This window comes from Lepidochelys kempii, chromosome 26, assembly GCF_965140285.1.
Source record: "Lepidochelys kempii isolate rLepKem1 chromosome 26, rLepKem1.hap1, whole genome shotgun sequence".
Taxonomy (NCBI): Eukaryota; Metazoa; Chordata; order Testudines; family Cheloniidae; genus Lepidochelys; species Lepidochelys kempii.
In genome coordinates this window covers 8,177,994-8,202,700 of record NC_136405.1, presented here as the reverse complement: position 1 = coordinate 8,202,700, position 24,707 = coordinate 8,177,994, and the positions used below count along the sequence as shown (strand labels likewise).

The window sequence follows — 24,707 nt, the reverse complement described above, 5'->3', positions numbered from 1 at the left end:
TATTGAGGAGGATCTGGGCCTGGCTGTCTCTTGCTGCCAATAGGCAGCTGAAATACAGGGGAGGGGATGGCGGTGAGCCATGACTGACATAGAAGGCTGATATATCTGCATCTAGTCTATTTATGGTAGCTGAGGATTTGCAGTCCTGTTAGAAATGTGAGTGATCTGGCAGGACTGGTTAAGGAGCCTGTGGTGGGTGCTTCACCGGAGCATGATGGGTAAAGGTCACACAGTAGGTTTCCTCCATCCACAGTAAATGACATTGACCAAACAAGCACAGATTTCCCTTCCCCGGGGAGGCAAGCCAAGCAACCAAAACAACTCTCGGCCTTCCCAGGCTGAAGACAAAGCTCTCAACAGCCTGCAAGCTGGGCCATCCAACCTTCTGAGTTGTTGAGACGAGCATGTTTCTTGCCAGCCATAGCTTTCCTCTTCCTTCTGTTTGTCAGCACGGGAGCTGAAATGAGCCCCAGCTGGATGTGTACTGGCCCTAGTGTGTGACCCTGACCTAACCAATGGGAAGTCTTCAGAGAACCAGAGGGGTAGATATACACGGTAAGCTGTGGGCTAGAATTTCAGCTACTAGAAAGCCGCATAGCTCCACTGACTCCAGTAAAAGGACTGCTGACGTCTACACGCTGTAACTGACCCAATGGATCCATCTAATCGATCCACTGGTTTCCTCTTACTATACTCAAACATTTCCCTGCCTTAGATTCACGCAGACCGACAGTTGACTTGATTAATCCACATGGTCATAGAGCTATAGCACACTGCATTACTTTACTATTCTACCATGACTTATAGCATTATGATTGCTCTAGTAGGGTTTTTAAGCACTGCATTGATCTCCCATGGGCTTTCTCTTCCTCTTTCAGAATTCTGACCACCTTTTTTGACCAAATAGCAACTTTCTAGAGCTATCAATGGAATTTTTCAGTCAATGCTGGTGAGATGAACCAAGATTAAGGACGGCAGTCATGTTGTTTCAGTCCTATTCTAGCTCAGGGGTTCTCAGACTGGGGGTTGTGAGCCCTCTTGGTGTTGTGGGATTATTACGTGGGGGGCTCGCAAGCTGTCAGCCTCCACCCATAATGGTGTTATAAATTAAAAACACTTTTTTATATGTTTAAGTGGGGGGGTCGCACTCAGAGGCTTGCTATGTGAAAGGGGTCCCCAGTACAAAAGTTAGAGAACCACTGATCTAGCTCAGGATGTTTTCATCAAATAAACTGTCCCACATGACCAGGGTTTCTTTAAATCAACACATTGAGACTCTCACTGCTACGCTTTTTTTGAGCTCTCAATCTGTTTAGTTTATCAACAAGAAGATTGAGCAGTGACTTGATTCGTGTAGAAGTACCTCCCCAGGGAGAAAATACCAGGTTAAAAAGAGCTCTTTAACCTAGCAGGGAAAGGCATCACAAGAACCAGTGGCTGGCAGTTGAAGTCAGACATTTGTATTAGAAATAAGGCACTATATTAAGTGAGGATGATTATTAATCTACTATGGGAAGTGGCAGATTCTTCTTCTTTCTGACTTCAAGCCCAGTCCAGATGTTTCTAGAAGATGTGCTTTAGTCACCATAGGTGCGGGGCATGCTGGTGCCCCCTGGCTTGAAGTGGTTTCCCTCATCTACAGGGTTTACAGTTAGGTTCAATAGCTCTCAGCACCCCACTATACAAATTGTTCCAGCACCCCTGTTAGTCTCACAAGTTGTTGTGCTCAATACAGGGATAATGGTGATATTTAATGGCCTGCATTATACAGGTCAGACTCTATCTTAATGGTCCCTTCTCCCCTTCAAGCTTCTGTCCCTCAGTTATTAATAGAATTTATTGAGCATGTCAGATCTTCATAAACACTCCAAATCCTATCCCGGCCTATGCTGGGCTCATTGAAAATCCTGGGATGGATTCCTTGGGGCCAGCCTTTTCTGTGGTTGAGGAGACTGGAAATCCCAAAATGACCACTCACTAGGTGGAAGCCCCACCAATGTGTGTGAACTAAATATTAATGCTAGGGGCTGGCTTCATAGTTCAGCCCTACGTTATTGTAGAAACACTTCAACAGTTGAGTTTATCTAAACCCATCTTCAGATAAATCCATGCCAGAAAAAACACCCTGGAAAGGTGTTTCCATATGTGCTACTGTCTAGTGTAAGGAGGTAGTAACCAAATTGTTGCATTTTGCTGAGACAAGAGAACATAAGCAAATTAGTCGAATGAAGGTCTTTGCTAGAGGGCTTTTTCCTGCCCACCTGCCTTTTTCAATTCCCAACACAATATTGTTAAGCATTGTTTTGCGCGTAGCAGTCCCTCTGTGCTTGAGAACCATGGGACTAAGACCCATAGCACGACTGGGGCAAAGTCTGGCCCTGCTGACAATCAGCAGGGGTTTTGCCATTGACAACAATGGGGACAGCACTTCATGCTTGTGCTCAATTCCTATGCTACACTGTATTACCCCAGTGCTATATTACTACTGTAATAAAGGGTAGCTGCACTGTTAGGGACGCTACCTTTGATCTGAGACATTAAACCAGGGTCCCTCCTTGCCCCCGTGGAAGTTAGAGCCCATGGCATATTCTGAAAGAGATGGAGAGAACATAGGCAACCGAAAGATGAACAGACACCTCATGCTTCCTAGAGCTGCGTGGAGAAAGGGAATTCTGTTTCGTGGAGGATTTTGACATGGAATTTCATTCCCATTTGGAACAAAAACTAGCAACTTTGAAATTCTCTGCAAAATGGAAAGCGCTGGGATCGGAGAGTCAGGGCAATCTGCCTAGCTGGCTGCCCTGGAGCTCTGTACCTTGGAAGCTTCCCAGGCTTGTAGTTCCTGGAAGCCTGAAATCCCAGCTTGCTGAGGAACTGGGCTGGTCAACTGCCACAGAACCAGAAGGATTTCACAACCTGCCTGGCTTGCAAGATTCCACTGGAAACCTGCCTGGGTTCTACTGCAACTTTTAAATTGCACCATCTCTGCAAAGCAGTTCAACTTTCATTAAAAATGGTTCATCAGCATTTTCCCCACCCACTGTGATGATTCTAGCTCAGTTCTCTGTTTGCGTGCTTCACTCAGTGTCTGTATCCTGCACACGGTCCAAATGGGCGCCTGTTGGAGGCTTGAGAGCTGTGCCAACCGCTTTCATCTCTTTGGTTCCCCTTTGATCAAAGCAGATTGCTGTAGATCATTGGCCACTGCTTAACTATGTAAACTGAGGGTGTTGTTTTCAGACGAATGATGGTGGGAATTCACACTTCTCTGCTTTGCCAGATGCTGTGTTTATCAGACACCTGGTATGAAAAGTCTCTTAAATAATGGTGTGAATTTGCATGTGAAAGAGGCTGGCTCGAGCACTGTGGAGACAAGGCCGCGAGTTATACAGTTATAGTAGAACAGTGCAGGGAGCAGTGGTGCAAACTGTCCCTTATTGACGTGCCTCTTAGGAGAGAGTGGTTGATTCAGTCTCCATGGACCACTCAATCCTTGGCTTCCCCACTGAGATGACAGAACGGAGCGCCAGCGGGATGGGTTTGTTTTGGCAATTCTCGTTGGCTAGGACTCCATCCCCTCGGGCTCCCTTCAGCGGTGACAAGCATGTTCCAAGACATGTCTAGCACGGGGCAGATCCTCAGCTGCTGTAAATCAGTCTTGATGCCAACAGAGCTATGCCAATCTATGCGAGCTGAGGGCTGCCCTCCCCACCCCCGTGTACACTCATACAACACTGATCACCTCAGGACGCAGACACACCGAGTGGAACCACAACATTTTGTCTTTATTAGGCGTTCCCATGGTAATATAACACAGTTTGTAAGGAATAAAACACAAGACTTTGGGGTGGGGTTTACCATTGTGACAATGGTCAAATATCAGTACTTTTTGTCTACACACATGATCATCTTTAGCACTTACAGCTCCTCCTCTCATAGTTCACAATCACAAATCCAAGGGTTAAAATCCAGCTAGTATTAAATCCTACATTGTTTATTTTTAGAGCTTCAAGTCACTGCGGTTAATAGTCAGTCTCATTTTTTTCTTTAAGCATTTACATATGACATCCATTAAACAGACACAAAGCAAATGAGCTCCCACAGAAAAACATGCTTACGTAGCCTGCAAAAATCTTTTTTTTCCCCTCTTGTAATGAATGAACAAAACTACCTGAAAAGTCAGTGGGTGAAGGGAAAAAAAAACAAACAAGGAAGACTCAAGTGAACACTGAAGAGCTGCGAATGTTTCGTAGAACTGAAACGACTGGTTTTTTTTTTCTCCCTAACTTGTTCCAATTTATTTTAAAGCACAGGTGGAAAAAACAGCTGCAATATATATTAGGTTTTACTGATTACTTTAACAAAAGTGCAATCTCTGTGAGGAAAAACGAAAGACCCAAGAGTTAAACCAAAATCAAACATGGCTGGACAAATAAACATACTGTCCTGTTTTTTTTTAAGGCTGGTATTTTTGAAGGCGCCTGAAGGAGTTAGGTGTTGAGATCCAATGGGACTTAGGTACCTAAACTGCTTTAAGACCACTGGGAAATCCCAGCTTTGATACTTGACAAAAGCGGATTTGGTTTTTAGTTTTTAAAAGCCTGCATATATCTCTTTCCCTTAAGAACCTGTAAACATCATTTTAAGAGTTAAAACGAGGAAAATTAAAGTGAATGCACAAGCAAAAATACAAACAGAAGAAGCAGGTGACACCCCTGAATACCAGGGGACAAAAAAGACAAGGTAGGTGAGGTAGTATCTTTTATTGGACCAAGATATTACCTCATCCACCTTGTCTCCCACATATCCTGGGACCACCAGGGCTCCACCAATGCTGCAGGGGACAAAAAGGAAGTGAAGATAAATGCTGTGACAATGGGTGAAAGATTACCCTCTGTGCAAAGAACCAGACCAAGGCCCCGAGCCCTCAAAATACAGCTTGAGAAGGACTTAAATGATGCATGTGAACCAACTGCCATCTGGATCTGAAATGAGGATCATCCATCGCTTGAGCTAAAAGATCAGCACCCAATTCCTCAAAGGCATCTAATGCTCACTGATTTACATGGGAATTAGGCACCTAAATTCCTTTGAAGATCTGGGCCTTAGCTCACAGGCACTAAGCAATCTCTATATGGGATTTAGCTAGTATGTAAGGACAAAGAACTACCACTGACCCTAAATTAGGGTGGGTTAAATAAAGGCCTTTTCCTGGGTGTTTCCGGTAGGATGAATTTTGCCCTTGTGCAATGATCTATTGTATAACAATGTCATAAATCATTGGCAAAATCCTCAGCTGATGTAAATCAGCATAGCTACCACCAAGTTGCCATTTACACCAGCTGTGGCTCTGGCCCTATAACTGGAATGGCCCTTGGTAAGACCTTTCTTGTCTGCTTTCACGAGGGGTCTTTACACGATACTAACAAAGTTTCTTTCTATCTTAAATGATGGCTCTTGTGAGGGCTACTCTTCTTCTGATCATCAAAGTGGGGGGCTGCGATTGAATTTAACATACTGCCAAATGAACCTAGTTTATTGACTAAAACCTCAGCTTCTGGAGTTTCACCTCCACAAATGAAAAGCCTGTTGAGGAAATGTTTTCATGAGACTTTGTTCCAGATCCTCAGCTGGTGTCAATTAAGTCTTAGCTTAGCTTCAATGGAGCTAGGCTGATTGACACCTGCTGAGGACCTGAGACTTTTTGAGGCAGATCATAGCTTCGCTTTGAGGCCTAGAAACGTCCATGAACTAACACAAGTATCAAGTGCTTGCTGAAATGATGCTATGAGCTCCTACTACCAAATGATTGTGGTGACGGCCAGAAACTATGACACGAATGGGGGAGGGAGGTCCACTCCTGAGATGAGACTGTGCAAACACAATGGTACAAAATATTTTAAAAAGTACTCCATTTTTAAAATTTCCTCAATGATCTAATTTGCAGAAAAATCCAGAAGGAAAAACACAGCAAAACCTCAGCCCAACTGCGTAAGATGCATCTTGTCAATTTCTAACACAGGCTTCCTATTTGTACTAAGATACCCGGTGAGATCACAGAATGATTGTGAGGGGGGAGAATGTTGATATAAGTTTAGACTTGTGTTCCTCTGCCCTCATTTAGCGGTGCTGTTGCAGGTCAGGACCCTAAGGAATATCCAGTTTAAAAACCCTTTGAATGACTGCTGTGTTGGGCATCTCAAAAAGCCATTTTTATTTTTTAAAAAAGGCAGCTCCCGGGAAATTCACTTTATCCTTCCTTTGTCAAGAGATGTTTAATGGGAACAGAGGCCTCATCTCAAACACCCTCTTTAAACTGATTTTTTGCATGTCCAGCGTATCAAATGGGGGTTGTTTCTTTAAATGTGATGGGATTGGGGGATGGGGAGGGGGGAATTGAGTGGGATCGCTGACGATGAGGAAGATGGATTGAGGGGGACTGAAGTTGCGCCATAGCACACTGGTTGCCCGCAGTAACCGTCACAGGCTCTAAAAGAATCGAAAGGGCCTCCAGGTACCCTGCCCCCTCCCCTGGTCCGCTAGGCGGCCTCAGAGAGGTTAGTTCCTTAACCCAAGCTGGTGATGTTGGCACGTCCACCAGGTGGCGCCACTATGCGCTGAGTAGTGCGGCGGGGGATATTGTCATCGATCTGCGCACCTGGAAGGAGACAGAGAAGAGGCCATGTCAGTGCAGTGCTGGAGTTGCGTAGCTTTCAACGCAGTAACATAGACCCGTGACATTGCCGGCCGTCTTTGGGCTGCATTGAGCCCGTGGGTCTAAAAGGATGCAGCTCCACTGGAATTGATAATAGCCTCTTTGGCCAGGTTGAATTAAGCCCTATGACCCAGTTCCTCAAAAAGATATGTAGGCACCTGATTTCCAGCCTTGGGGAATCACGAAACAGGCAGCTGTTCTGCAAGGTGGGGAATCATTAGGTCCTGAATTGCTCTAATCCAAACCCACAGAGACCAGCACTGGAGAGTACAGCACGTTCTCTAGTGGAGTGAGTCCTAGTCTTCTCTGCTGAGGCCGCCCCATTAATTAAGATGTTGGGTCCTGAGACGTGGATTAGATTGAGAGCTCGAGGTAGGTTGGTGACCACTGGCTATCCATGCTAATGGCTTTGCGGGGGAGTGAGCAGAAGAGAGGTTCTCTATCCCCATGCCACAACGAGGGAGCACTATCTGGCCCACAGCGAAGCCCACAAGAGCTTTAACCTCAGCTCACTTGTTCTTGCTGCATCAGGTGCCCAGTGGAAGGGCTCTAAATTGGCTGCTTGGGATATAAAGGGGGAGAGACTGCTGAGCAGGAAGTGAAGGCTCTGTGCCCAGAGAATGGGGCTGGACATCGGACTGACCCCTGGGTTGCAGAACAGCAATACTAAAAACAGACAAGACTGTGCTACTGTTTCAGTGAAAGCTCTGAGCAGCAGCAGCGGCCCTGGAGCTGCCTGCAGATTCAGGGAAGGGGCACTGCATCGGTTCACGCTGTTTTGTGATGGTTCTTTGTGATCACAAGGGGCTAGGTTAGACTGTGCAGAAGCAGAGGGCACTGGGAAAGCTTTCAAGTGGCAGGCTGGTGAGTGGAGAAATTTGTTAGTCTTTTCCCCTTCTTCCCCCCTCCCAATGCTAACTTGGTTTAATTGCCGATTAGAAGCATCATCTTGGGAGGAAACTCCCTCTCCTAGCTTTCCCTGTTGTGTAGCTTCTGCCGAGGCATGCTGCTGGCTTACTAGCCCTTTATCAAACACTTGGTCCACCCACTCCTCCCAGCTAAATTAACTTAGTGGGAGACCTTGCCATATTTGTTGTGGAAGGAGGGATCTCATTAAATCATCCTTCTGATCCTCAACCAATTGCTTCAGCACAAAATGAGAGAGATGTGTAACACTTGCCTATGCTGAGAACCTCCAGCCACAAGTGAGTTTCACTAGAACCATGTGGAAGTATTGAAATAACTTTTAATGCTTGCTTTCAAGTCCACTAAAAGCACTGCAAGTCTCTCTGAGATGCCTCTCACTAAATAAAACTAATGCGTTCCTCTAAACTGCAGGCAGCCCACCCTGGTTTTGGTGAGGTGATTGCTTTGCTTCAGGGAGCAGAACCAAAGTAGCCGCACACTGCTGCACCGGCCAACATGAACTTCCCAGCTGTCTCATCAGAACTGCCCTCCTGGTTTCCATAACTACATCTTCAAGTTCAAACCCATCCTATTCTTTCATTGAGTTGTTCCAGCTTCCACCCTGCTAATTCTGGCCTTCTAAGTAGGTACTCTTATTTTACTCTGATTTTGGCCTTCTCTGACCTGGACACCCACCCCACCCCCAAAATTAAAACTTTCTTTATTCCCTCGCTTTTGTCAGAAAATTTTGGATTTTCATTGAATTTTTTTTTTTTTGACAAATCCAAAAAAGTTGAATAAGTTTTGGCTTTAATCAAAAATCTTCCATGCAGAGAAAGTGGATTTCCTGATCAGCTCTCAATTTAGCAGTAAGGCAGCCTTACCCCTCATCTCTGGATCTATCTCCCAGACACTGAGTCACTGTCTCTTCATACTTCATCATTAAACCCCCTCTTCCCAATTCAGGACAAATCTTCTCTCTGCAGTATCCTGTGATGGTATACAGAACTGCCCAGGCCCTGCAAAACTGCCCCGCTCTGCACTATATGGGCCAGATCCCACATACCTGGTGTACTCCAGCCTGGCTCCATAGAATCTGGCCCTGAATGTCAATCTTTGGGCCACTCAAGATCCATAAAGGAAGCTTGTGTAATTGTCTCCCATTCTGGCCAAGCTAATCATGGCTGAAAAAACTCAGCCATAGACATTGCAAGATAAAAAGTGAAAAATACAAAGTGCCAGATCCTCAATTGGCAAAAGTCTACAATGGTGCTACCTAACTTGTATCCCAGCTTGGGGCCCTGCCCTTTGAAGTGGATGGAGATATAGATTCCTTTGTTTTGGCACTGAAATAAATCAGAATTCTAGCAGGGCTTCTATCCAGATTTTTCCTTCTGCTGTGAAATGAATCTCACTGCTGTTAACCCCCCCGTCCCCGCCTCCTCTTGTTATTGCAACCGAACCCACGCCCCCACAAGAAAACAACCAAGATTTCAACGTAATAATTTAGCCATACATAAGTATGTACCAGACAAGCTAAATCCAGACTGGTGCAGGTTCCTGACAGGTGGGGCCTGCTGTTTGGCTGGAGACGTCTTAGCTGAGGATGCTGGTGTGACAGTCTTCGGTGTCACAGATACTTCACAGACGGGCCCATCATACAGGCCCCGGGGGACGCCCCGCAGCTCAGCCAGCTGGAGAAAACACAAGCAATGAGCCTTCAAACAGCAAAGCTAAAGGCGGCATTAGGAAGAGACCTGAACTGGGTCCCGATGTCACCAAGTCAGAGATGTTTGATTCACGGTTCAGTTTTTGCACTAGAATTTAAAAGTCACACTCTGCATGGTGCTGATGCTGATTGTGAACTATGGCTATTCAACTGCACAAGTGAAAGGGAGACCAGCCTTTGCCCCTTTGGCTGCAATAATTTATTTTGCATTGAATGTAATTTCACAAACTGTGAGAGAAGGTCAACCAGGCCTGGACAGGAAATCAATTTTTCTGGTGACCCAAGTACCCCAAAATCATGGGATTCCACATTAATCCTCCTGGGCCTCCAGTAGTATAAATCCATTGGCTTCAAAGCATTGCAAATCCATTTTTTCCCCATCAACATTTCAAAACACATTCACAAGGAGTCTCGCTTGCAATGAATACTTTGACAAAGTATAATCCCAAGCAAACTCCTCTGATTCTATCCAGCAGAGGGCAGTGTTGCAGATACTTCAGTTCAGCATGGAATATTTCCCTTAAAGATTTTGACAAGTTAACCAAAACATATAATTATGTGACTGTTCCACTTTGAAAGACTCTAGGGACCAGATCCTCAGCTGTTGTAAATCTGTATAGCTATGCTGATTTCAGTACAGCTATGCTGACTTCTACTGGCTGAGGATCTCTCTAATTGCTTCTGTTTTGGCTTCGTATATCCTTTGAAAACCAATTTTTGCCTCAGCCTAAATTCACTATTTTTCAAAAGTAGAAACCCTCTCACTACATTTGTTTCAATTCAGAATAGAGTGTCTGGCTGGAAGGGACCTTGAGAAGTCGTCATGTCCAGCCCCTTGCACCGAGGGAGGACCAAGTAAACCTAGACCATCCCTGACAGGTGTTTTATCCAGCCTGTTCTCAAAAACCTCTAATGACTGGGATTCCACAACCTCCTTTGTCAGCCTATTCTAGAGCTTCGCCTTCTTTTCTCAAGACTAATTATGCAATTTGTAACCTTTCCCCATAGGTCAGGTTTTCTAAACCTTATATCATTTTTGTTGCTCTCCAATTTGTCCATCTTTCCTAAAACGTGGCGCCCAGAACTGGACTCGGTACTCCAGCTGAGCAGAGTGGGACAATTACCAACCGTATCTTACATACAACACTTCTGTTAATACTCCCCAAATTTTTAGCCTTTTTTTCCCCCCAACCATCACATTGACTTATTCAATTTGTGATCCACTTTAACCCCCATTCCTCTTCAGCAGAACTACTGCCCAGCAGTTACTCTTCATGTTGTAATTGTGCATGAGATTTTTCCTTCCTAAGTGCAAAACGTACTAAATTAAATCTTCCAAAACTTTTGAATTTAACCAACAATGCTGCAAACCAAATCGCAAGAGAATCAAACTATTTGCCTGAAACAAGCGTGACTAGCCTAGTTTCATTGTTTGAAGATCGATAAAATGCAAAGACAACAAAGTCAACAACATAATTAGTTTTATTTTAAAGTGTAAATTTATCTGGATGAGTGTTTAAGTTGACTATTTTCTTTTCCTATTGTGACAGGATGCTAGTACCTTGCAGAGTCATTTTGTTGACTCACCCTGCACGCCAGACCAAATCGTTCTGACTAGTTCTTCTTACTCCTGTCTGTCTGTGACCGAGGGAATTTAGGAGCAGAGACAAAGATTCTGCAGGGATAGCCAAGCTCAGACTTAGGTTACAAAGTTACTTTAGAAAATAAAAGCCAACTCAGGGAAGAAACTAAATTTGGACAATACCCACTGTTTTCTCTATGGAAGAAGTGGGGTGGGGATGTCACCTGTTCACCAGCCCCGTAACGTAGAAGCTTCATGAGCTAACTAGCATTCATGGACATACTCACCCTGCTCCTTGCCTTGATGCGCTTATAAACAAAGTCAGGGAATGGCTTCCTGGGGATGTATCGTCCAGAGCCCTCAGTTGCATGGAGGTTCCCATCCTCCAACACAATCTTTCCCTGGCTGATAACCACCAATGGAGACCCACGGCATTCCATGCCTTCAAAGATATTGTACTCCAGAGACTAGGACAAAAAGAAGACATCAGGACCAAGTGTTCATCCCAATGCAAGATGCCATGTCTTAAGCTACCGCCGAGTAACAATTCCCTCCCACCCCCCAGTTTTTGGTTTTTTTTTAAACAACAATCCACACTGATTCCCAAATTTTAGAGTTCAGGTGAGAGAGAGGTGACAATGTCGATGCACTCACCGCCAATATATGTGGTGACATAAAAGCAATAGTAACTAATGTCTTTACGCAGGCAGAACTCCCAATGGGGCACAAATTAGAATGATGAACAAATGCCAACAAGTTCAAATTTGGATGCACTATAGTTTAACACCTCTTAGGCTTGGAACCTCACAGGGCCTAGTCCATGGCTGACAAAGGGATTTAGGGGCTTGATCCAAAGCCCATGGAAGTCCTTCACTGTTGGGCCTGATTTTCAGAGGTGCTGAGTACCAGCCCTTCCTACTGACCCCCCCATCGTGGAACAGAAGGACTGTCACATGGTTACAGCCCTCGACAGGGACTCTGAAGGGTTCCATTCTCAGTTCTGCCACAGACTTTTGTCACCTGGACAAGTCACTTTAATCCCTCTTTTTGCCTCCATTCCCCCTCTGTAAAATGGGAAGGGTAAGTAGCGTTGCTTGTAAAAATTCAATTTAAAAATGCCAGGATCACGTTTTTCCTTACAAATTTTTCCTGTTTCATTTTGACCCACTCTTAGGAAGTTTGGTTTTTGCCCCCCTCCCGCCCTTTACTTGTCATGTTGGTTTAGATTGTAAGCTCTTACTGTGTTTTGAGCAGTGCCTAGCACAACGCAGCCCTGATCTCGTCGGGGGCCTTGAGGTACCACGCTGATATAGATTAAGGCCTACATTTTAAAATCGTCATTCAGACACTTTTTTTAAAAACCAGATCCTGCCAGATTTAGCCCAGGATAGACCTTCCTATACTACCTATAGAAATTCCTGCTATCTTCCCAGGTTTTTTTTTTTTAAAAACTTACTTGGATATCATTAAATAGTATAAAGCCCTGAGGGATTATCCTAATAAAAACAATATTTAGTAAATCAGTCCCTCTGACATACTCCTGCTATATCAAACCCAAACAAGCTTTTATTCTAAGTACATGTGAATAAAAGACAAAGATCATGTAAGAGAGAAGTAAGTAACAGCCTGCTTTATGCTCAGAGTATTGTATGCATTATTATTAATCAGATTTGTATTCTATTATTGCCAATCCATCCTGTACCAGACCCTTTGAGACCCCCTGCTGGAGACCTCATAGCCCTGCCGCACCCCGTCCCAAAAAAGGGCAGTGGAGATGGTCCTCCAAGCTGCCTAGAGTGGCTGTGTGGGACACAACCAATCAGGGCCCAGCAGCCTAGTATAAGAAGAGCTGCAGGGCCAGAGGGAGTTCAGTTCCTTGCTGGAGCTGTAGGCATGTGGATGGCTGATGGAGCTACAGAACCCTGGACAGGGCAATGCTGCCAGAAGCCAGGGAGAACAAGAAGGAGCCCTGAGCTGGTTGCTGGGACTGCATTAGGACAAGGCCCTGAAGTAAGGGTGAAGATGGCACGGGGCCACAGGGAGGTGGCCCAGGGCATTAGAGAAGCCATGTGACATAGTTAAAGGGACACAGCGAACAGCTGCAATCTACAGGGTCCCTGGGCTGGGACCTGGAGTAGTGGGCAGGCCTGGGTCCGTTAGCCAGTGGGGGGAAGTGGCCTGGACACTGAGGCACCCCAAAGGGGGAACTGAGCTGTCGTGGCCCAGCTGGAGAGCTGAAGCCAGAAAGCCCCAAAGAGGGTACAGACATTGTCTCCAGGGACGGAGCCCTAGGGCAGAGCAAGGACAATCCAAGTGTGTGCAGGCATGCGCACTTGGCCAAGCGGGCACTCACGAGAGGAGAGTGCACCCCATTACTGGTCCAAACTGAGACCAGAGCCCTATTGTTTTAGTTGAGATGCGTAGCCTTGAAGCACACCTTCTGCGTAAGGTGAACAGGCTATGAGAATTTGCTCCCCAGGAGGAGGGCACTAATATCGCTTTTTCCTAGTGTACTGTTTTGTCTTTAGGCAATAAAATGGTTAAGTTCAGTTATTTGATGTTTTGAGAATGAACCATGAGTGTAGTCAAACAATTGGAAACACCTCTGAGTCACTAATACATAGAGCAGAAGTATACAGATAGTGCTCAGTGATGGTTAAAAAAAAATATATATATATATATATATATATATATATATATAATCCTAATTAGATTAAAGCTAAATTTTGAGCTTTACAAAATGGTGTTCGTGTCAACATTTTGGTTGAGTCAGGGACGAGGGCGATCTTCTTTTACTCTAATAGGATTGCTCACTCTCAATTAACAGGATTTGAAATATTTGACTTGGGAGTGGCAACGGGAGGCAACAGGAATTCCAGGAGAATCACTGGAAAATGCTCCACCTCTTAACTGTACTGGCAGGAAGGGGTCTACTAACATGTTGTTTGGGAACAGGTATTCTTGTGATCATCTCGGCGGGGGGAATAGCAACTTGATCCAAGTCACTTTTGTGGAGTTCATGATGGAGTCTGCACTTTCAGTGTGTTATAACTATGGGTGGGTTTGACTGCAGCTTTACCATTCGAATGGAGGGTAAAGCAAATGGGATCCAGTCTGAGAAAAGGCTGTGGCTGCCCAGAAGAGAGCTAGGATAAAAGCACAGGAATTAGGTTCGTTCCAAATACAACAGGTTCCCTCTCAAGCTTTAATGTTTCCTTGCCCGAGAGGGGCACAGCTGTGATTTCCTGAGAAATGCGGTGTTGCTCTAACATGTAAAAATAACAGAATAAGCTGGTGCCCCATAATCACTAGCTCTGCTTCTGCAGCAGTTAATACCTTCTCCTGAGTTTCAAACCAGCTTTGGTTGAAGCTTTAGTAAAATGGTGTTCCTTTAAAATAAGGGATACTAATAATTCTGCACTTGTATCACTTTTGCCTCCATCGCCAAGTACATAAGAGGTCCTACGGATGCAAAATAACTAACAGATGCTATGCAGGGCAAGGCCCTGACCTGGAAAGCTTAATCTTCTGTCAAGATGCCACTGGGAGGGGCAAGATAAACAGAAGAGCATTACAATCATGTATGAGACACAGCAGTCACAGTTCACGGGGGCCAAAAGTCTATACAGCATTTAGTACAGTGGGAATGGGCTGGGGCTTCCAGTTGCTACTGTGACCCAAATAAGGGATGACAAAACCATCTAAAAAGTCTCCCTACAACCTCATCCTCTTTTCCCCCACACCTCCATCTTTTTATAACCAAGTGTGGAAGCCTTTAAGGCAAGGGCCACCTCTTTACTTCATGTTTACACAGCACCTAGCATGATGGGGATTTGATCCCCCAACTGCAGCCTCTAAGTGGTATTGTAATATAAAAAAATATTAATGCCTCCTGGGAGACTGTTGAGGCTATCAACATGCCATTTAGAAATGAACGTCTACTTTATGTACTGCTTGTACCTATCTGGACAGTGACAGGATCTCTGGATGGGTAGATACCTGCATGAAAATTAGATATTTGTTGCTTACGAGTTAGTGGTTTGTGCTGTTTGTCTTCAGTTGAAGTCTCTCCTTTCTTGGGGTTTTAAAAGGTAGCTTTTGAGAGGTAATGGACTAGCAGCCTGAGAGAATGAAGCCCAGATTATCAAAGGTACGTAGGCACCTATCTCCCATGGATTTCAATGGAAGTTAGACCTAATTACCTCTAAGGAGGTGGGCCTGAGGTCCTCCATCTGCAGAGCTGATAGGGCAGTCTCACAAACATGCTTTAACCTGATATTGAGAGGCCATCTTTGGGAAGCATGAGGGTCACTCACTGGGCCCTTGACTGCCGACAAAGCCAGAAAGTCACACACACACCCTAGTAAGTAAGGTGAGTAAGTCCTGTTGAAAAATCAAGGGGACTTGTGCTCCTAAATCAGTAAGTCTTCTGAAACTCTCTCCAGGATGGGTCTGATTCTCCTCTGCTCTATTCTGGCTGTATACTACCCGAGCTCTCATGGCGCTGGCTAATTGGAAGGAGTTAATCCTGATTACACTGCTGTAAATCCATGGAAAATCAGGCCCTGTATGTTTTGTGATATTGCCCCATGCCTTTTGGGAACCCACCACACTTGCATCATATAGACAAAAAGAAGCCATCGGGTGGCAAGAATTTTCAGATGCTACCAGCCAAAGCAGGACTTGATCCAGCCCCTAATCATCTATTGACCCACTCAGTCCTTGTAAACTGTGTTTTATATAGGCTCTTTCATCCACCATAACAAAGCTATTAGCCCAGTTACCAAGTTAGACCATGTTAAGGAATACAAAAGCAAGCCAAACTTTTTTTTTTTTTTCCAAAGCCTTTGTTAATGTATCCAGGGATCCAATCTCTGGAGGAAAATTTTGCTTCTCAGCAGTGGAGTGAATAAAGCCATTCATGGAAAAAGCACAAGGAGGTTTTTCCAAGGAAACACTCCCTAAGTTCTTAGCCAGCAGCTAAACCAGTGGTAAACAAACCCACACAGTGGTTGTTCTCTCTCCTGTCCTCCTGCAGGGCCATGGGGAACTTCAGCTGGCCCTGCCTGCTGATACTGGTCCGTACTCTCTCATTTAGAATATGAGACCTACTTAGTCAACTGCTGGAGCGCAGGCTTAAGGAGCTGGACTCTCAGCTGCTGTAAATTAATATAGCGCCAGGAGAGCGCAATTGATTTATTCCAGCTGACAATCTGGCCCATAGACTTTCAGGCCAGAAGGAACTACTCTCATTCAGCTCGTCTAACCCTTTGAGTCGCACAAGGCACAGAAATCCCGCAGCCAGCGTGAAAGCTCCTGGTTAAACGAGGCTGTGTTTTTAACTGAGAGGAGTTCAGTCTGCAAAGTCTGAATCTGTCATTCAAACTCTGCAAAGTTCAAGAGTACGCTTGGATCCAGATGTCTGATTCTGCCCACTGTAATGACGAGGAAGCCACTGGCAAAACTTAAGTCTCAAAAACCAGTTCATAACTGTGCTCATCTTAGGTTTAATTGAACACCCCTCCACCCCCATCCGCAAAAGAGACATTCCACCATTTATTAGCTGAAAAATGACCCCCAGAATGCAGACCGTCCTAAGTGTGAAACCACTGCTCCTAGTCCTATGTTTGTGGGCCAGCGAATACTTATTTGCTCCTTCACGCTACGGGTCCTGCTGTGGCAGTGTGCACATGGGGTGCATGGTCTCAGGGGGACACTACACGACAGTCATTGTAATGGTGGGTGTAAGTATGAAGGATGTGGCTTTATGGCAGATTTTTCACCTTCCCGTGGAGTGCCAAGGAGGGATCATGCATCAGAATCAGGTGTGCATCAAACACTCTCAATCCCCTTGGATCAGAGGGAGCTGTTGGGCACATTATGGAGAAAACCAGACCAGACCAGACTTCTCACTATGCATAGTGCTCGGCTACAAAGGCCTGGTCTACACTTTAAAAATTAGCACAACCTGGCTTTGTTACCCAGGGAGGTGAGTATTTTCACACCCGGAGCACTGTAGTTGGGTCAACCCCTTGTGTAGCTGCGACTACGTCAGTGGAAGAATTCTTCCATCGACCTAGCTGTGGGAAGCCTCTGTACTACTGTATTACGGCCGGCCGGCTGTAGCGTGGTGCAGAAGGGAGAGCAGGCAGGGCTCAGCTGCAAAAGGTACTCACTATGTTATGAGTCTTGGCCGAGATTGTTTTGATACAGTCAGGATCCCAGATGACAAGGTCAGCGTCAGAGCCCACGGCGATGCGGCCCTTCCGTGGGTACAGGTTGAAGATCTTAGCAGCGTTGGTGCTGGTTACAGCCACAAACTGGTTCTCATCCATTTTACCAGTCACCTGGTGAAGGAGCAAAGACATGACTGCATTAGCAAAGCACAAACCTGTACTAACAGCATCTCCGGCCAAAAGCAGATTCCTGAGGGCCTTGTGCTAGACAGAGATTTGTTACCATCAGATGGAGGAGGTGGCTGGCTTTGTACAGACAACATTACTTATTAATTGTAACAACCAAGCTCTGTTAATATCTTCCCTTCAAAGATCTAAAAGCACCATAATACCTCGTTCTTATTAGCAGTAGATCTCAACACACTTCTTTTCTAAAAACAAAAACAACGAAGGTCACTGCTATTATCCCCACTTTCCAGATGGGAAAACTCAGGCACAGGGCGGGCAAGTGGCCTGCCTAAGGTTACTCAATGAATCAGTGGCAGAGCACCCTTGTCTCCCAAGTCCCAATCCAGTGCACTATTCACTAGGCCACACTGCCTCCCTACAGCAGTGCAAATCTTAATCAAGCAGCACCCAACCTGCCTGTGGGATCAGTTTATTAGACAGTTTACAGAGGAGGAATCTGAGTCAACACAGAGAGAATAGAGGTGGAAAGAATTACATTTCCTCCGTGAGGGCTGGAGAACTTTGAGCCAGATTTTAGTCTCTGATTCAGCCCCTTGAGAAGGGATACGTAGGGCCCTACGTTCGACTCCTGTGCAGCCCTGGTATAGTGGCATTGTTGGGGCCGGGCCAAAGGAGACTTGCAAGGGACCAGAGGAAGAGTCACCAGCGTGCTCTACACTGGCAATTCTAGTCTACAAAGCAGCCTACAAGCAGCTATTAAGGGTGCTCTAACTCACACCAGCCCCCTATTGCAGCCCAGAAGTGGGAAGGAGCAAAGGTGGGCAGTCTACCTCTAGGCAGACAACGTTCACTAGATTCTGGTTTAAAGGTCACTTTCACTTTTTTTTTTTTTTTTGGTTAGTGCCCTTTTTAGATGCTAAACAGGGGAATAAAAAAAGATGGGGGGGGAGGCAAACAAAATGTAACCCAACCATGTAACCGAACTCCTCAACTAGAGGACAGATGGGAATTGGACCCCTGAGTGACCTACCACAGCCTTATCCCAGATGATGGACATTCTTTCTTCAGTCCCATTGGTTCCTTCAGGGATCAGGGTAAAGTTGTCCTTTCCAACAGCTTTTTGGGCAGTGTTGAAGGTGCAGTGGGCACTGCCAGTTACCTGCAGGTCTCCGCTGAAACCCAAATGGGGGGCGGGGATTACTTTATTTTCACAGCAAATTAACAGCTCAAGTCCTCAGAGAGCCCCGGACCTCCCTCACCAGAGCACAGCACTCTACCCCTTGAGCTCAAGATGGGGCTCTGTAACCGGAAGTTAGCTTTGGTGACCACCCACGAGCAGAGTGTGCGTCCTGTGCTTAGGCAACACGCTCTGCGAACGCGCAGCCTCGTCTACTCACCAAGCCAGCAGGGAGTTGAGAAAATCAGGAGTGGTTGGGTCAGGGCTCAGCGGTGGGGAGGTGACAAAGGCTGCAGCCTTGACCCAGTTCTTACTCCAGTAATGAGATCCATCGGTCCCCAGGCTTGCTGTGATGGGCTCCCCGTAGACCACGGTGCCTGTGGGGCAGAGACACACCAACAGGACAGCTGTAAGCACCACAATGCCAGCAGAGCAACAGGCATCTCCACCCTCTCCGGGGGCGCGCCTGCCATCCTTCTCATTAAGGGAGAACAGGGAGATAACTTGCCCCGAAGGGACATTGGCCTGTAACTACAGCAGGATTTCTTACACCTTCCTCTGATGCAGCTGATCGTGGCCCCTGACAGAGGCAGGGTACTGGACTACACGGTCTGAAGCAGCATAGCAACTGCCCCACCCTATCGTGCTGCGAGACCCCAACCCAATCGATTTGTTACAACAAATTACATGATGCCAGGTGCTATAAATGCCCCAAAATTAAGGCTGGTGAAATCTGAACCAACACAAACTAGATGGTTTGGCCAAAAACTTTATCTGAAACAAAATTCTGCCCCTGCTACTCCCACCCCTTGTTTGCAGCATCTCCAGTATCCTGGAGTGTATTCAAATGTTAACATTTCATTGGTATGGACAAACGGCTGCACTCCTGCTAGTGGAAAAAACACGATGTAAATAATCAGGTCAGCGCTGTGTATGAAATGCATATTTGCTGATGAGACGACAACCATACCATTCCCGTTTCCACAGCATCTCATGCTTGAGGGACCAGCTTAGATCACCGTCATTAGACAAGGCTGCCTGGTTGAGAGCTCCCTCAGAAGTACTCACCGCTTGCCTTTACCTTACCTATGACCTAAATTTTTCACAAGCCACTGGTGATTTTGGGTGCCCCACTTGAGAAACCTTAATAATGATACCACCACCTACCTCTTATATAGAGCTTTTCATCAGGAACTCTCAAGGGTCAGTGTCATCATCCATTTTACAGATGGGGAAACTGAGGCACAGAACAGGGACGTGACTTGCCCAAGGTCACGCAACCGCCCAGTGACAGCAGAGATGGAAACAGAGTCCATGCCTCCTGCGTCTCAGTCCCCTGCTCTATCACTAGGCCTTTGGGTGACCAGACAGCAAGTGTGAAAAATCAGGACCGGGGTGGGGGGATAATAGGAGCCTATATAAGAAAAAGACCCAAAAATCAGGACATCTGATCACCCTAGGCCTTATGGCCTCACAGAGGCCTGATTTTCAGAGTGTGGGTATTCCGCATTTTCTGAAACTCAGGTCCATTTATGGCATCTCGGGTCAGGCACCCAAAACTGTCAGTTACTTTTGAAAACATAGGCCTCTCAGTATTTGTGAGTTAACAGTGAAGGTCTTGTTCCTGAGGAGCATTCAGAGCAGCAAAAGTTGCCAGTTTATTAGATCCCTCATAATGGGACCGTATAAATAAGAGCTGGGGGGGGGGGGGGATCAGAGTGTCTGAAGGCCCATGACAGGATAAATCAGAAGGGATCAGATAAAAAATGTAGCAGAATGAAGATTTTGTTATATTTACATATAACAAACTGTCATAAACAGACTGTGGCCCATAGTGCAAGGTGCTGTACATACACACACAGAGAATCTCTTCCCAGTCGAGTTTAGAGTCTAAATAGAAAGGACAGACAAAGGGTAGGAGAAAGGAAGTATTATCCTCATTTTACAGAGGGGGAACTGAGGCACAAAGAAGATAGATGTTTTTCCCCAATGTCTGTGGCACAGCAAGGAAATGAAACCAGATCTCTTGAGTCACAGTCCAGTACTTTAACCACAAGACCTCTTTAGAGAAGTATTTTTAACCACAGGCGGGAACAGCCCATGTTTCAGGGCATGATGCTTTACGGGGGTGGGATACACGATCTGCATACAGAGCACATACTGGAGGCTGCAACTTCAGATGCCCTGACAGCTGCTAGTGGCACTGAACTACTAACCAAATAAACCCCTCTGAGCTCTATCTATTGCACCCCTCACTGCAGCATCCGAGCACAGATCCTTATTGTGCTACTACTCACGTGCAAAGAAGGCATCTGGGGCTCTGTGGGTTTTCAGACACAAAAATAGGCAAAAAGCGGGGCAAAGACCATCGAATCTGGCCACTTTCCTGTGACAGAGCACTGAAGGGTGCATCCTAGGAAACAGGCCTTGAATGTGGATCGTAATGGCTTGGCCTCCTACCCTATCACTGGGACTGTTTAAAAGACAACTCTCCAGCCGAAGAAGAGCCTGCCAGGGAGTACTTGCAGCAAACAGGGTCAGGGGTCATGAAACTGGAACAAGGCAAAGGGCACGCTGGATGTGAAAGGGAAGCCTGTTTATACCCAATACATTGGAGGAATTGTTCTCGCAAGCTATCTTTCATCTTGCAGGACTACCAAGGACAGTGTCTGCAAGGAATATTCACCATGCAAATGCCATCATGTGCATCTGGCTTGACAAAGTTCCCCCCCATTAGGAAATCAATTACCTTTTGTTCATTCCTCTGGATGTTCTTCAGTGACTCACTCTCTACCCTCTCAGGATTGTGGGTGCCGGCTGTGTGGCTCTGTTGTGCAACTCTGCTTTGCATGCCATTTTTTTAAGCTTGTGTAAGGTATATAAAAAGTCACCTACTGGGGCAAATGCCATTTGCCCTGGAATTGTACATAAGCTACCACCAAAGAAAAAGAATGGCGTAATAGTTAGGGCTCTCTCCTGCAAGATGAGACAGACCACTTCAATTGCCTGCATTACCCCAAACTTTCTGTGTGACCTTGGCCAAGTCACTTAGCCTCTCTGTGATTCAGTTCCCCAGCTGTAAAATGCGGATAATAATTTTTCTCTACCTCCTAAGGGTACTATGAAAAGACGGTGAAGCATTCTAAGATCTACTGAGAGCTAGCGAACAGGAGCAACAACCAGGGGAGTTTTGTGAGGAGCGACAACATGTTACCCTTGACGTGACTCTGAATGTTAGCTTATTTGTTGCGTGCTTGCTTGCCATGTGCCTGCTTGACAGAAGACTGTAGTGTTGTCTGTTGGTGGGGCTGGGTGCTAGGCAAGACTCAGAGCTTCCTAACAAGGCAGTCGCCATCCATCCATTAATCTCTAATGCCTTTCGGATCCCTTGACAAGGGGCCGCAGCTAACTCAGGGAAAACAGGGGCTTAAAAAGCCACCTCCTAAACCACCAGAGGAGCTAGTGAACAGGTGAGTTTTATGACGGAGTTTAAAGAAGGAGTGGGAGAGCCAGATACACCTAAAAAACACTCTAAACTTAGGTCCATAAACACCACAACCCCCCGAAAAAGAACTAAAAGCCTGCAAGAGTAAAAATAATGCAGGCAGAAGTCTAGCAGCAGAGTGGGGACTATCCAGTTTATTGCACTGAACGCAGCACATATGATTACCTGCCTGGTGGAAAGGTGGCATATGTCTGCATTCAGTGCAAGCAACTCCAGGCCCTCATAGACGGCATACGGGCTCTTGAGAGCGGCAGAACTGGAGGAACTAATGGAGACAGAGAGGTACACAGACATGGACACATCAAAGTGGTCCCACCTCTGGGCTGCTGAGAAGGATGAAAGTCTCCAAGGAGAACATCAAGCTGGAGCAGAGGAAAAGGATCCCATAGTTGGGAGCCTCCCTCCAGATGATGTCATCATATCCTCTCTCACTGAGGATACAGTGGGGGAGGTTTAGATTGGATATTAGGAAAAACTTTTTCACTAAGAGGGTGGTGAAACACTGGAATGCGTTACCTAGGGAGGTGGTAGAATCTCCTTCCTTAGAGGTTTTTAAGGTCAGGCTTGACAAAGCCCTGGCTGGGATGATTTAACTGGGAATTGGTCCTGCTTTGAGCAGGGGGTTGGACTAGATGACCTTCAGGGGTCCCTTCCAACCCTGATATTCTATGATTCTATGATTCTATACCCCTCCATGGGAGGGGACCCCAGTTATTAGGAAGAGCCAGGTAATAGTAATGGGGGATTTGATCATTAGAAATAAAGATAGTTGGATTTGTTACAACCGGGAGAAATGCATGAACCGCCTGTCGGGTGCAAAGGTCGTGGACCTCTCGAGACATCGAGACAGACTTATGTGCAGTGCTGGGGAGGAGCCAGTGGTCGTGGTACATGTAGCTACACAGGGACATGGGGAAAGACAGAAGACAAGTCCTGGAGGCCAATTTAGGCTCCCAGGTAAGAGATTAAAATCCAGGACCTCCATGGTAGCGTTCTCTGAAACGTTTCCAGTTCCACATGCAAGGCCAGTTGAACAGGCAGAACTGCAGGGTATCAGTGCGTGGATGAGACTATGGTGTTTGGAGGAGGGATTTATGTTTATTAGGAACTGGTGAACCTTTTGTGAAAGGAGGAGCCTGTACAGGAAGGATGGGCTCCAACTAAACCAAAATGGAACCAGGGTGCTGGCATGTAAAATTAAAAAGGTTGTAGAGGAGTTTTTAAACCCAGGGCGGGGGGAATGTCGACAGGGACAGAGGAGCACACGGTTCGGACAGACATCACTTAGGCAAGGATTTATTAAAGGGAATGCTCTATATCCTAGTAAACAGGAGAGGATAGAAGCTGATAAAGTACAGGGAGGAACTGAAGAGCAACAGTCAAATGAAAAAGAGTCCGATTCACTATTGACCAATTTTTTGAGTGCTTGTATTCCAGTGTTTGAAGATGGGTGAACTTGAGTGCCTGGTATTAAATGAGGATATTGATAGAACAGGCATCACAGAACCTTGGTGGAATGATGACAATCAATAGGGCCCAGTAATAACAGGGGACAAAATATATAGAAATGACAGAGCCTGGTGGGGCAGTGGTACTATATGTCAAAGAAAGCGTAGAGTCAAATACAGTAAAAATCTTAAATGAAGCAAACTGTATCACAGGATCTCCATGACTAGAAATTGCACGCTTGAACAATACGTCATTGGCACTTTATAGCAGTAGGAATATATTAGTGAACACCTGACCGGGACGGTGACAGTGACGATGAAATGCTCAGGAAGATTAGAGTTTACAGAAACGGAAAACCCAATATTAATGGGGAATTTCAACTCTGCCCATATCGACTGGGTGCATTGCCAGAAGTTGCGACCGGACGACAGAGGGTAGAACTCGATAAATTGCCCTGTTCTGGTCATTCCCTCTGAAGCATCCGGCACTGGCCACTGGTCCATCTAGATCAGGATACTGGTCTAGATGGACCACTGTTCTGGATGGTATGGGACATTAGTAACAGCCCCCAGAGCCTTTAATTTGTAGGTTGTTGGTTCAGTTCCAGGCCAGTTCCACAGCCACTGAAAGACTGTTTAATGGCCTGAGTGCAATGAATAGGCAGTTTTTATGGTCTATCAACCAGATTTAAAAACATGCTTTTGTCAGTCAGGCTAACCCATCAGCTAAAAAAACTTCACTGCTATCACACTGGGCACATATCTGGTGGTCCTCACCAGAGCGGAGGAAGATGCTAGAAGTGGTGCAGTTTTCTCTGTCATGTAATGTTTAAATGTTATCGGGCATCCAATCTGGAAGAACCTTAAAACCACAAAAAGGGCCCTAACTTGAAGTAACAGTCTAATTTTGACTGAAATTGGAAGAAAGCTTCTAAATACAACTGATCATGCAACCACAATATGATAATGCAAAATATTGGTCATTGTTTGTAGAGTGGATGGATTTGAGAAAAAGTCCAAAGACTCCTGCAGCAGCAGCTGATGTTAACGTGGTGTACGCCATGATGAAATACCTTCAAGATACGTTTCACTCTCTGGGCCAAAACTGGACCTAAGACGCATACGATGAAGGACTCTACTGCAAAACACAGTTGATTAAATGGAGGAATCACAACGAATTTGACAATAATCTCCTCGAGGTGGAAGGCATGCATCATGCAAAGAATTTCATAGATCAAGCAGGAAAGTGAGTTTCAAGACACCCACGTGGAAGCCAGCAT

At 45.8% G+C, this 24,707-nt stretch overlaps 1 protein-coding gene across 7 annotated transcripts in view; it reads right to left on the bottom strand.

Annotated features, from left to right (window-relative positions):
• Positions 1 to 3,764: 3,764 nt before the first annotated feature.
• Positions 3,765 to 24,707, bottom strand: part of DPYSL2 (dihydropyrimidinase like 2) — a 91,996-nt gene continuing 71,053 nt past the window's right edge. For 5 of the 7 annotated variants that reach the window (XM_073324853.2, XM_073324855.2, XM_073324859.2 and 2 more), the window contains exons 9-14: positions 18,695 to 18,851; positions 18,328 to 18,469; positions 17,109 to 17,279; positions 11,220 to 11,399; positions 9,138 to 9,315; positions 3,765 to 6,658 (exon numbers count right to left, since the gene is read on the bottom strand). In XM_073324853.2, coding sequence (XP_073180954.1) covers positions 6,567 to 6,658; positions 9,138 to 9,315; positions 11,220 to 11,399; positions 17,109 to 17,279; positions 18,328 to 18,469; positions 18,695 to 18,851 — 920 coding nt within the window. In that variant the 3' untranslated portion in view covers positions 3,765 to 6,566. The remainder of the gene's footprint in view (positions 6,659 to 9,137; positions 9,316 to 11,219; positions 11,400 to 17,108; positions 17,280 to 18,327; positions 18,470 to 18,694; positions 18,852 to 24,707) is intronic. The other 2 variants (XM_073324854.2, XM_073324856.2) reach the window with 1 other exon arrangement.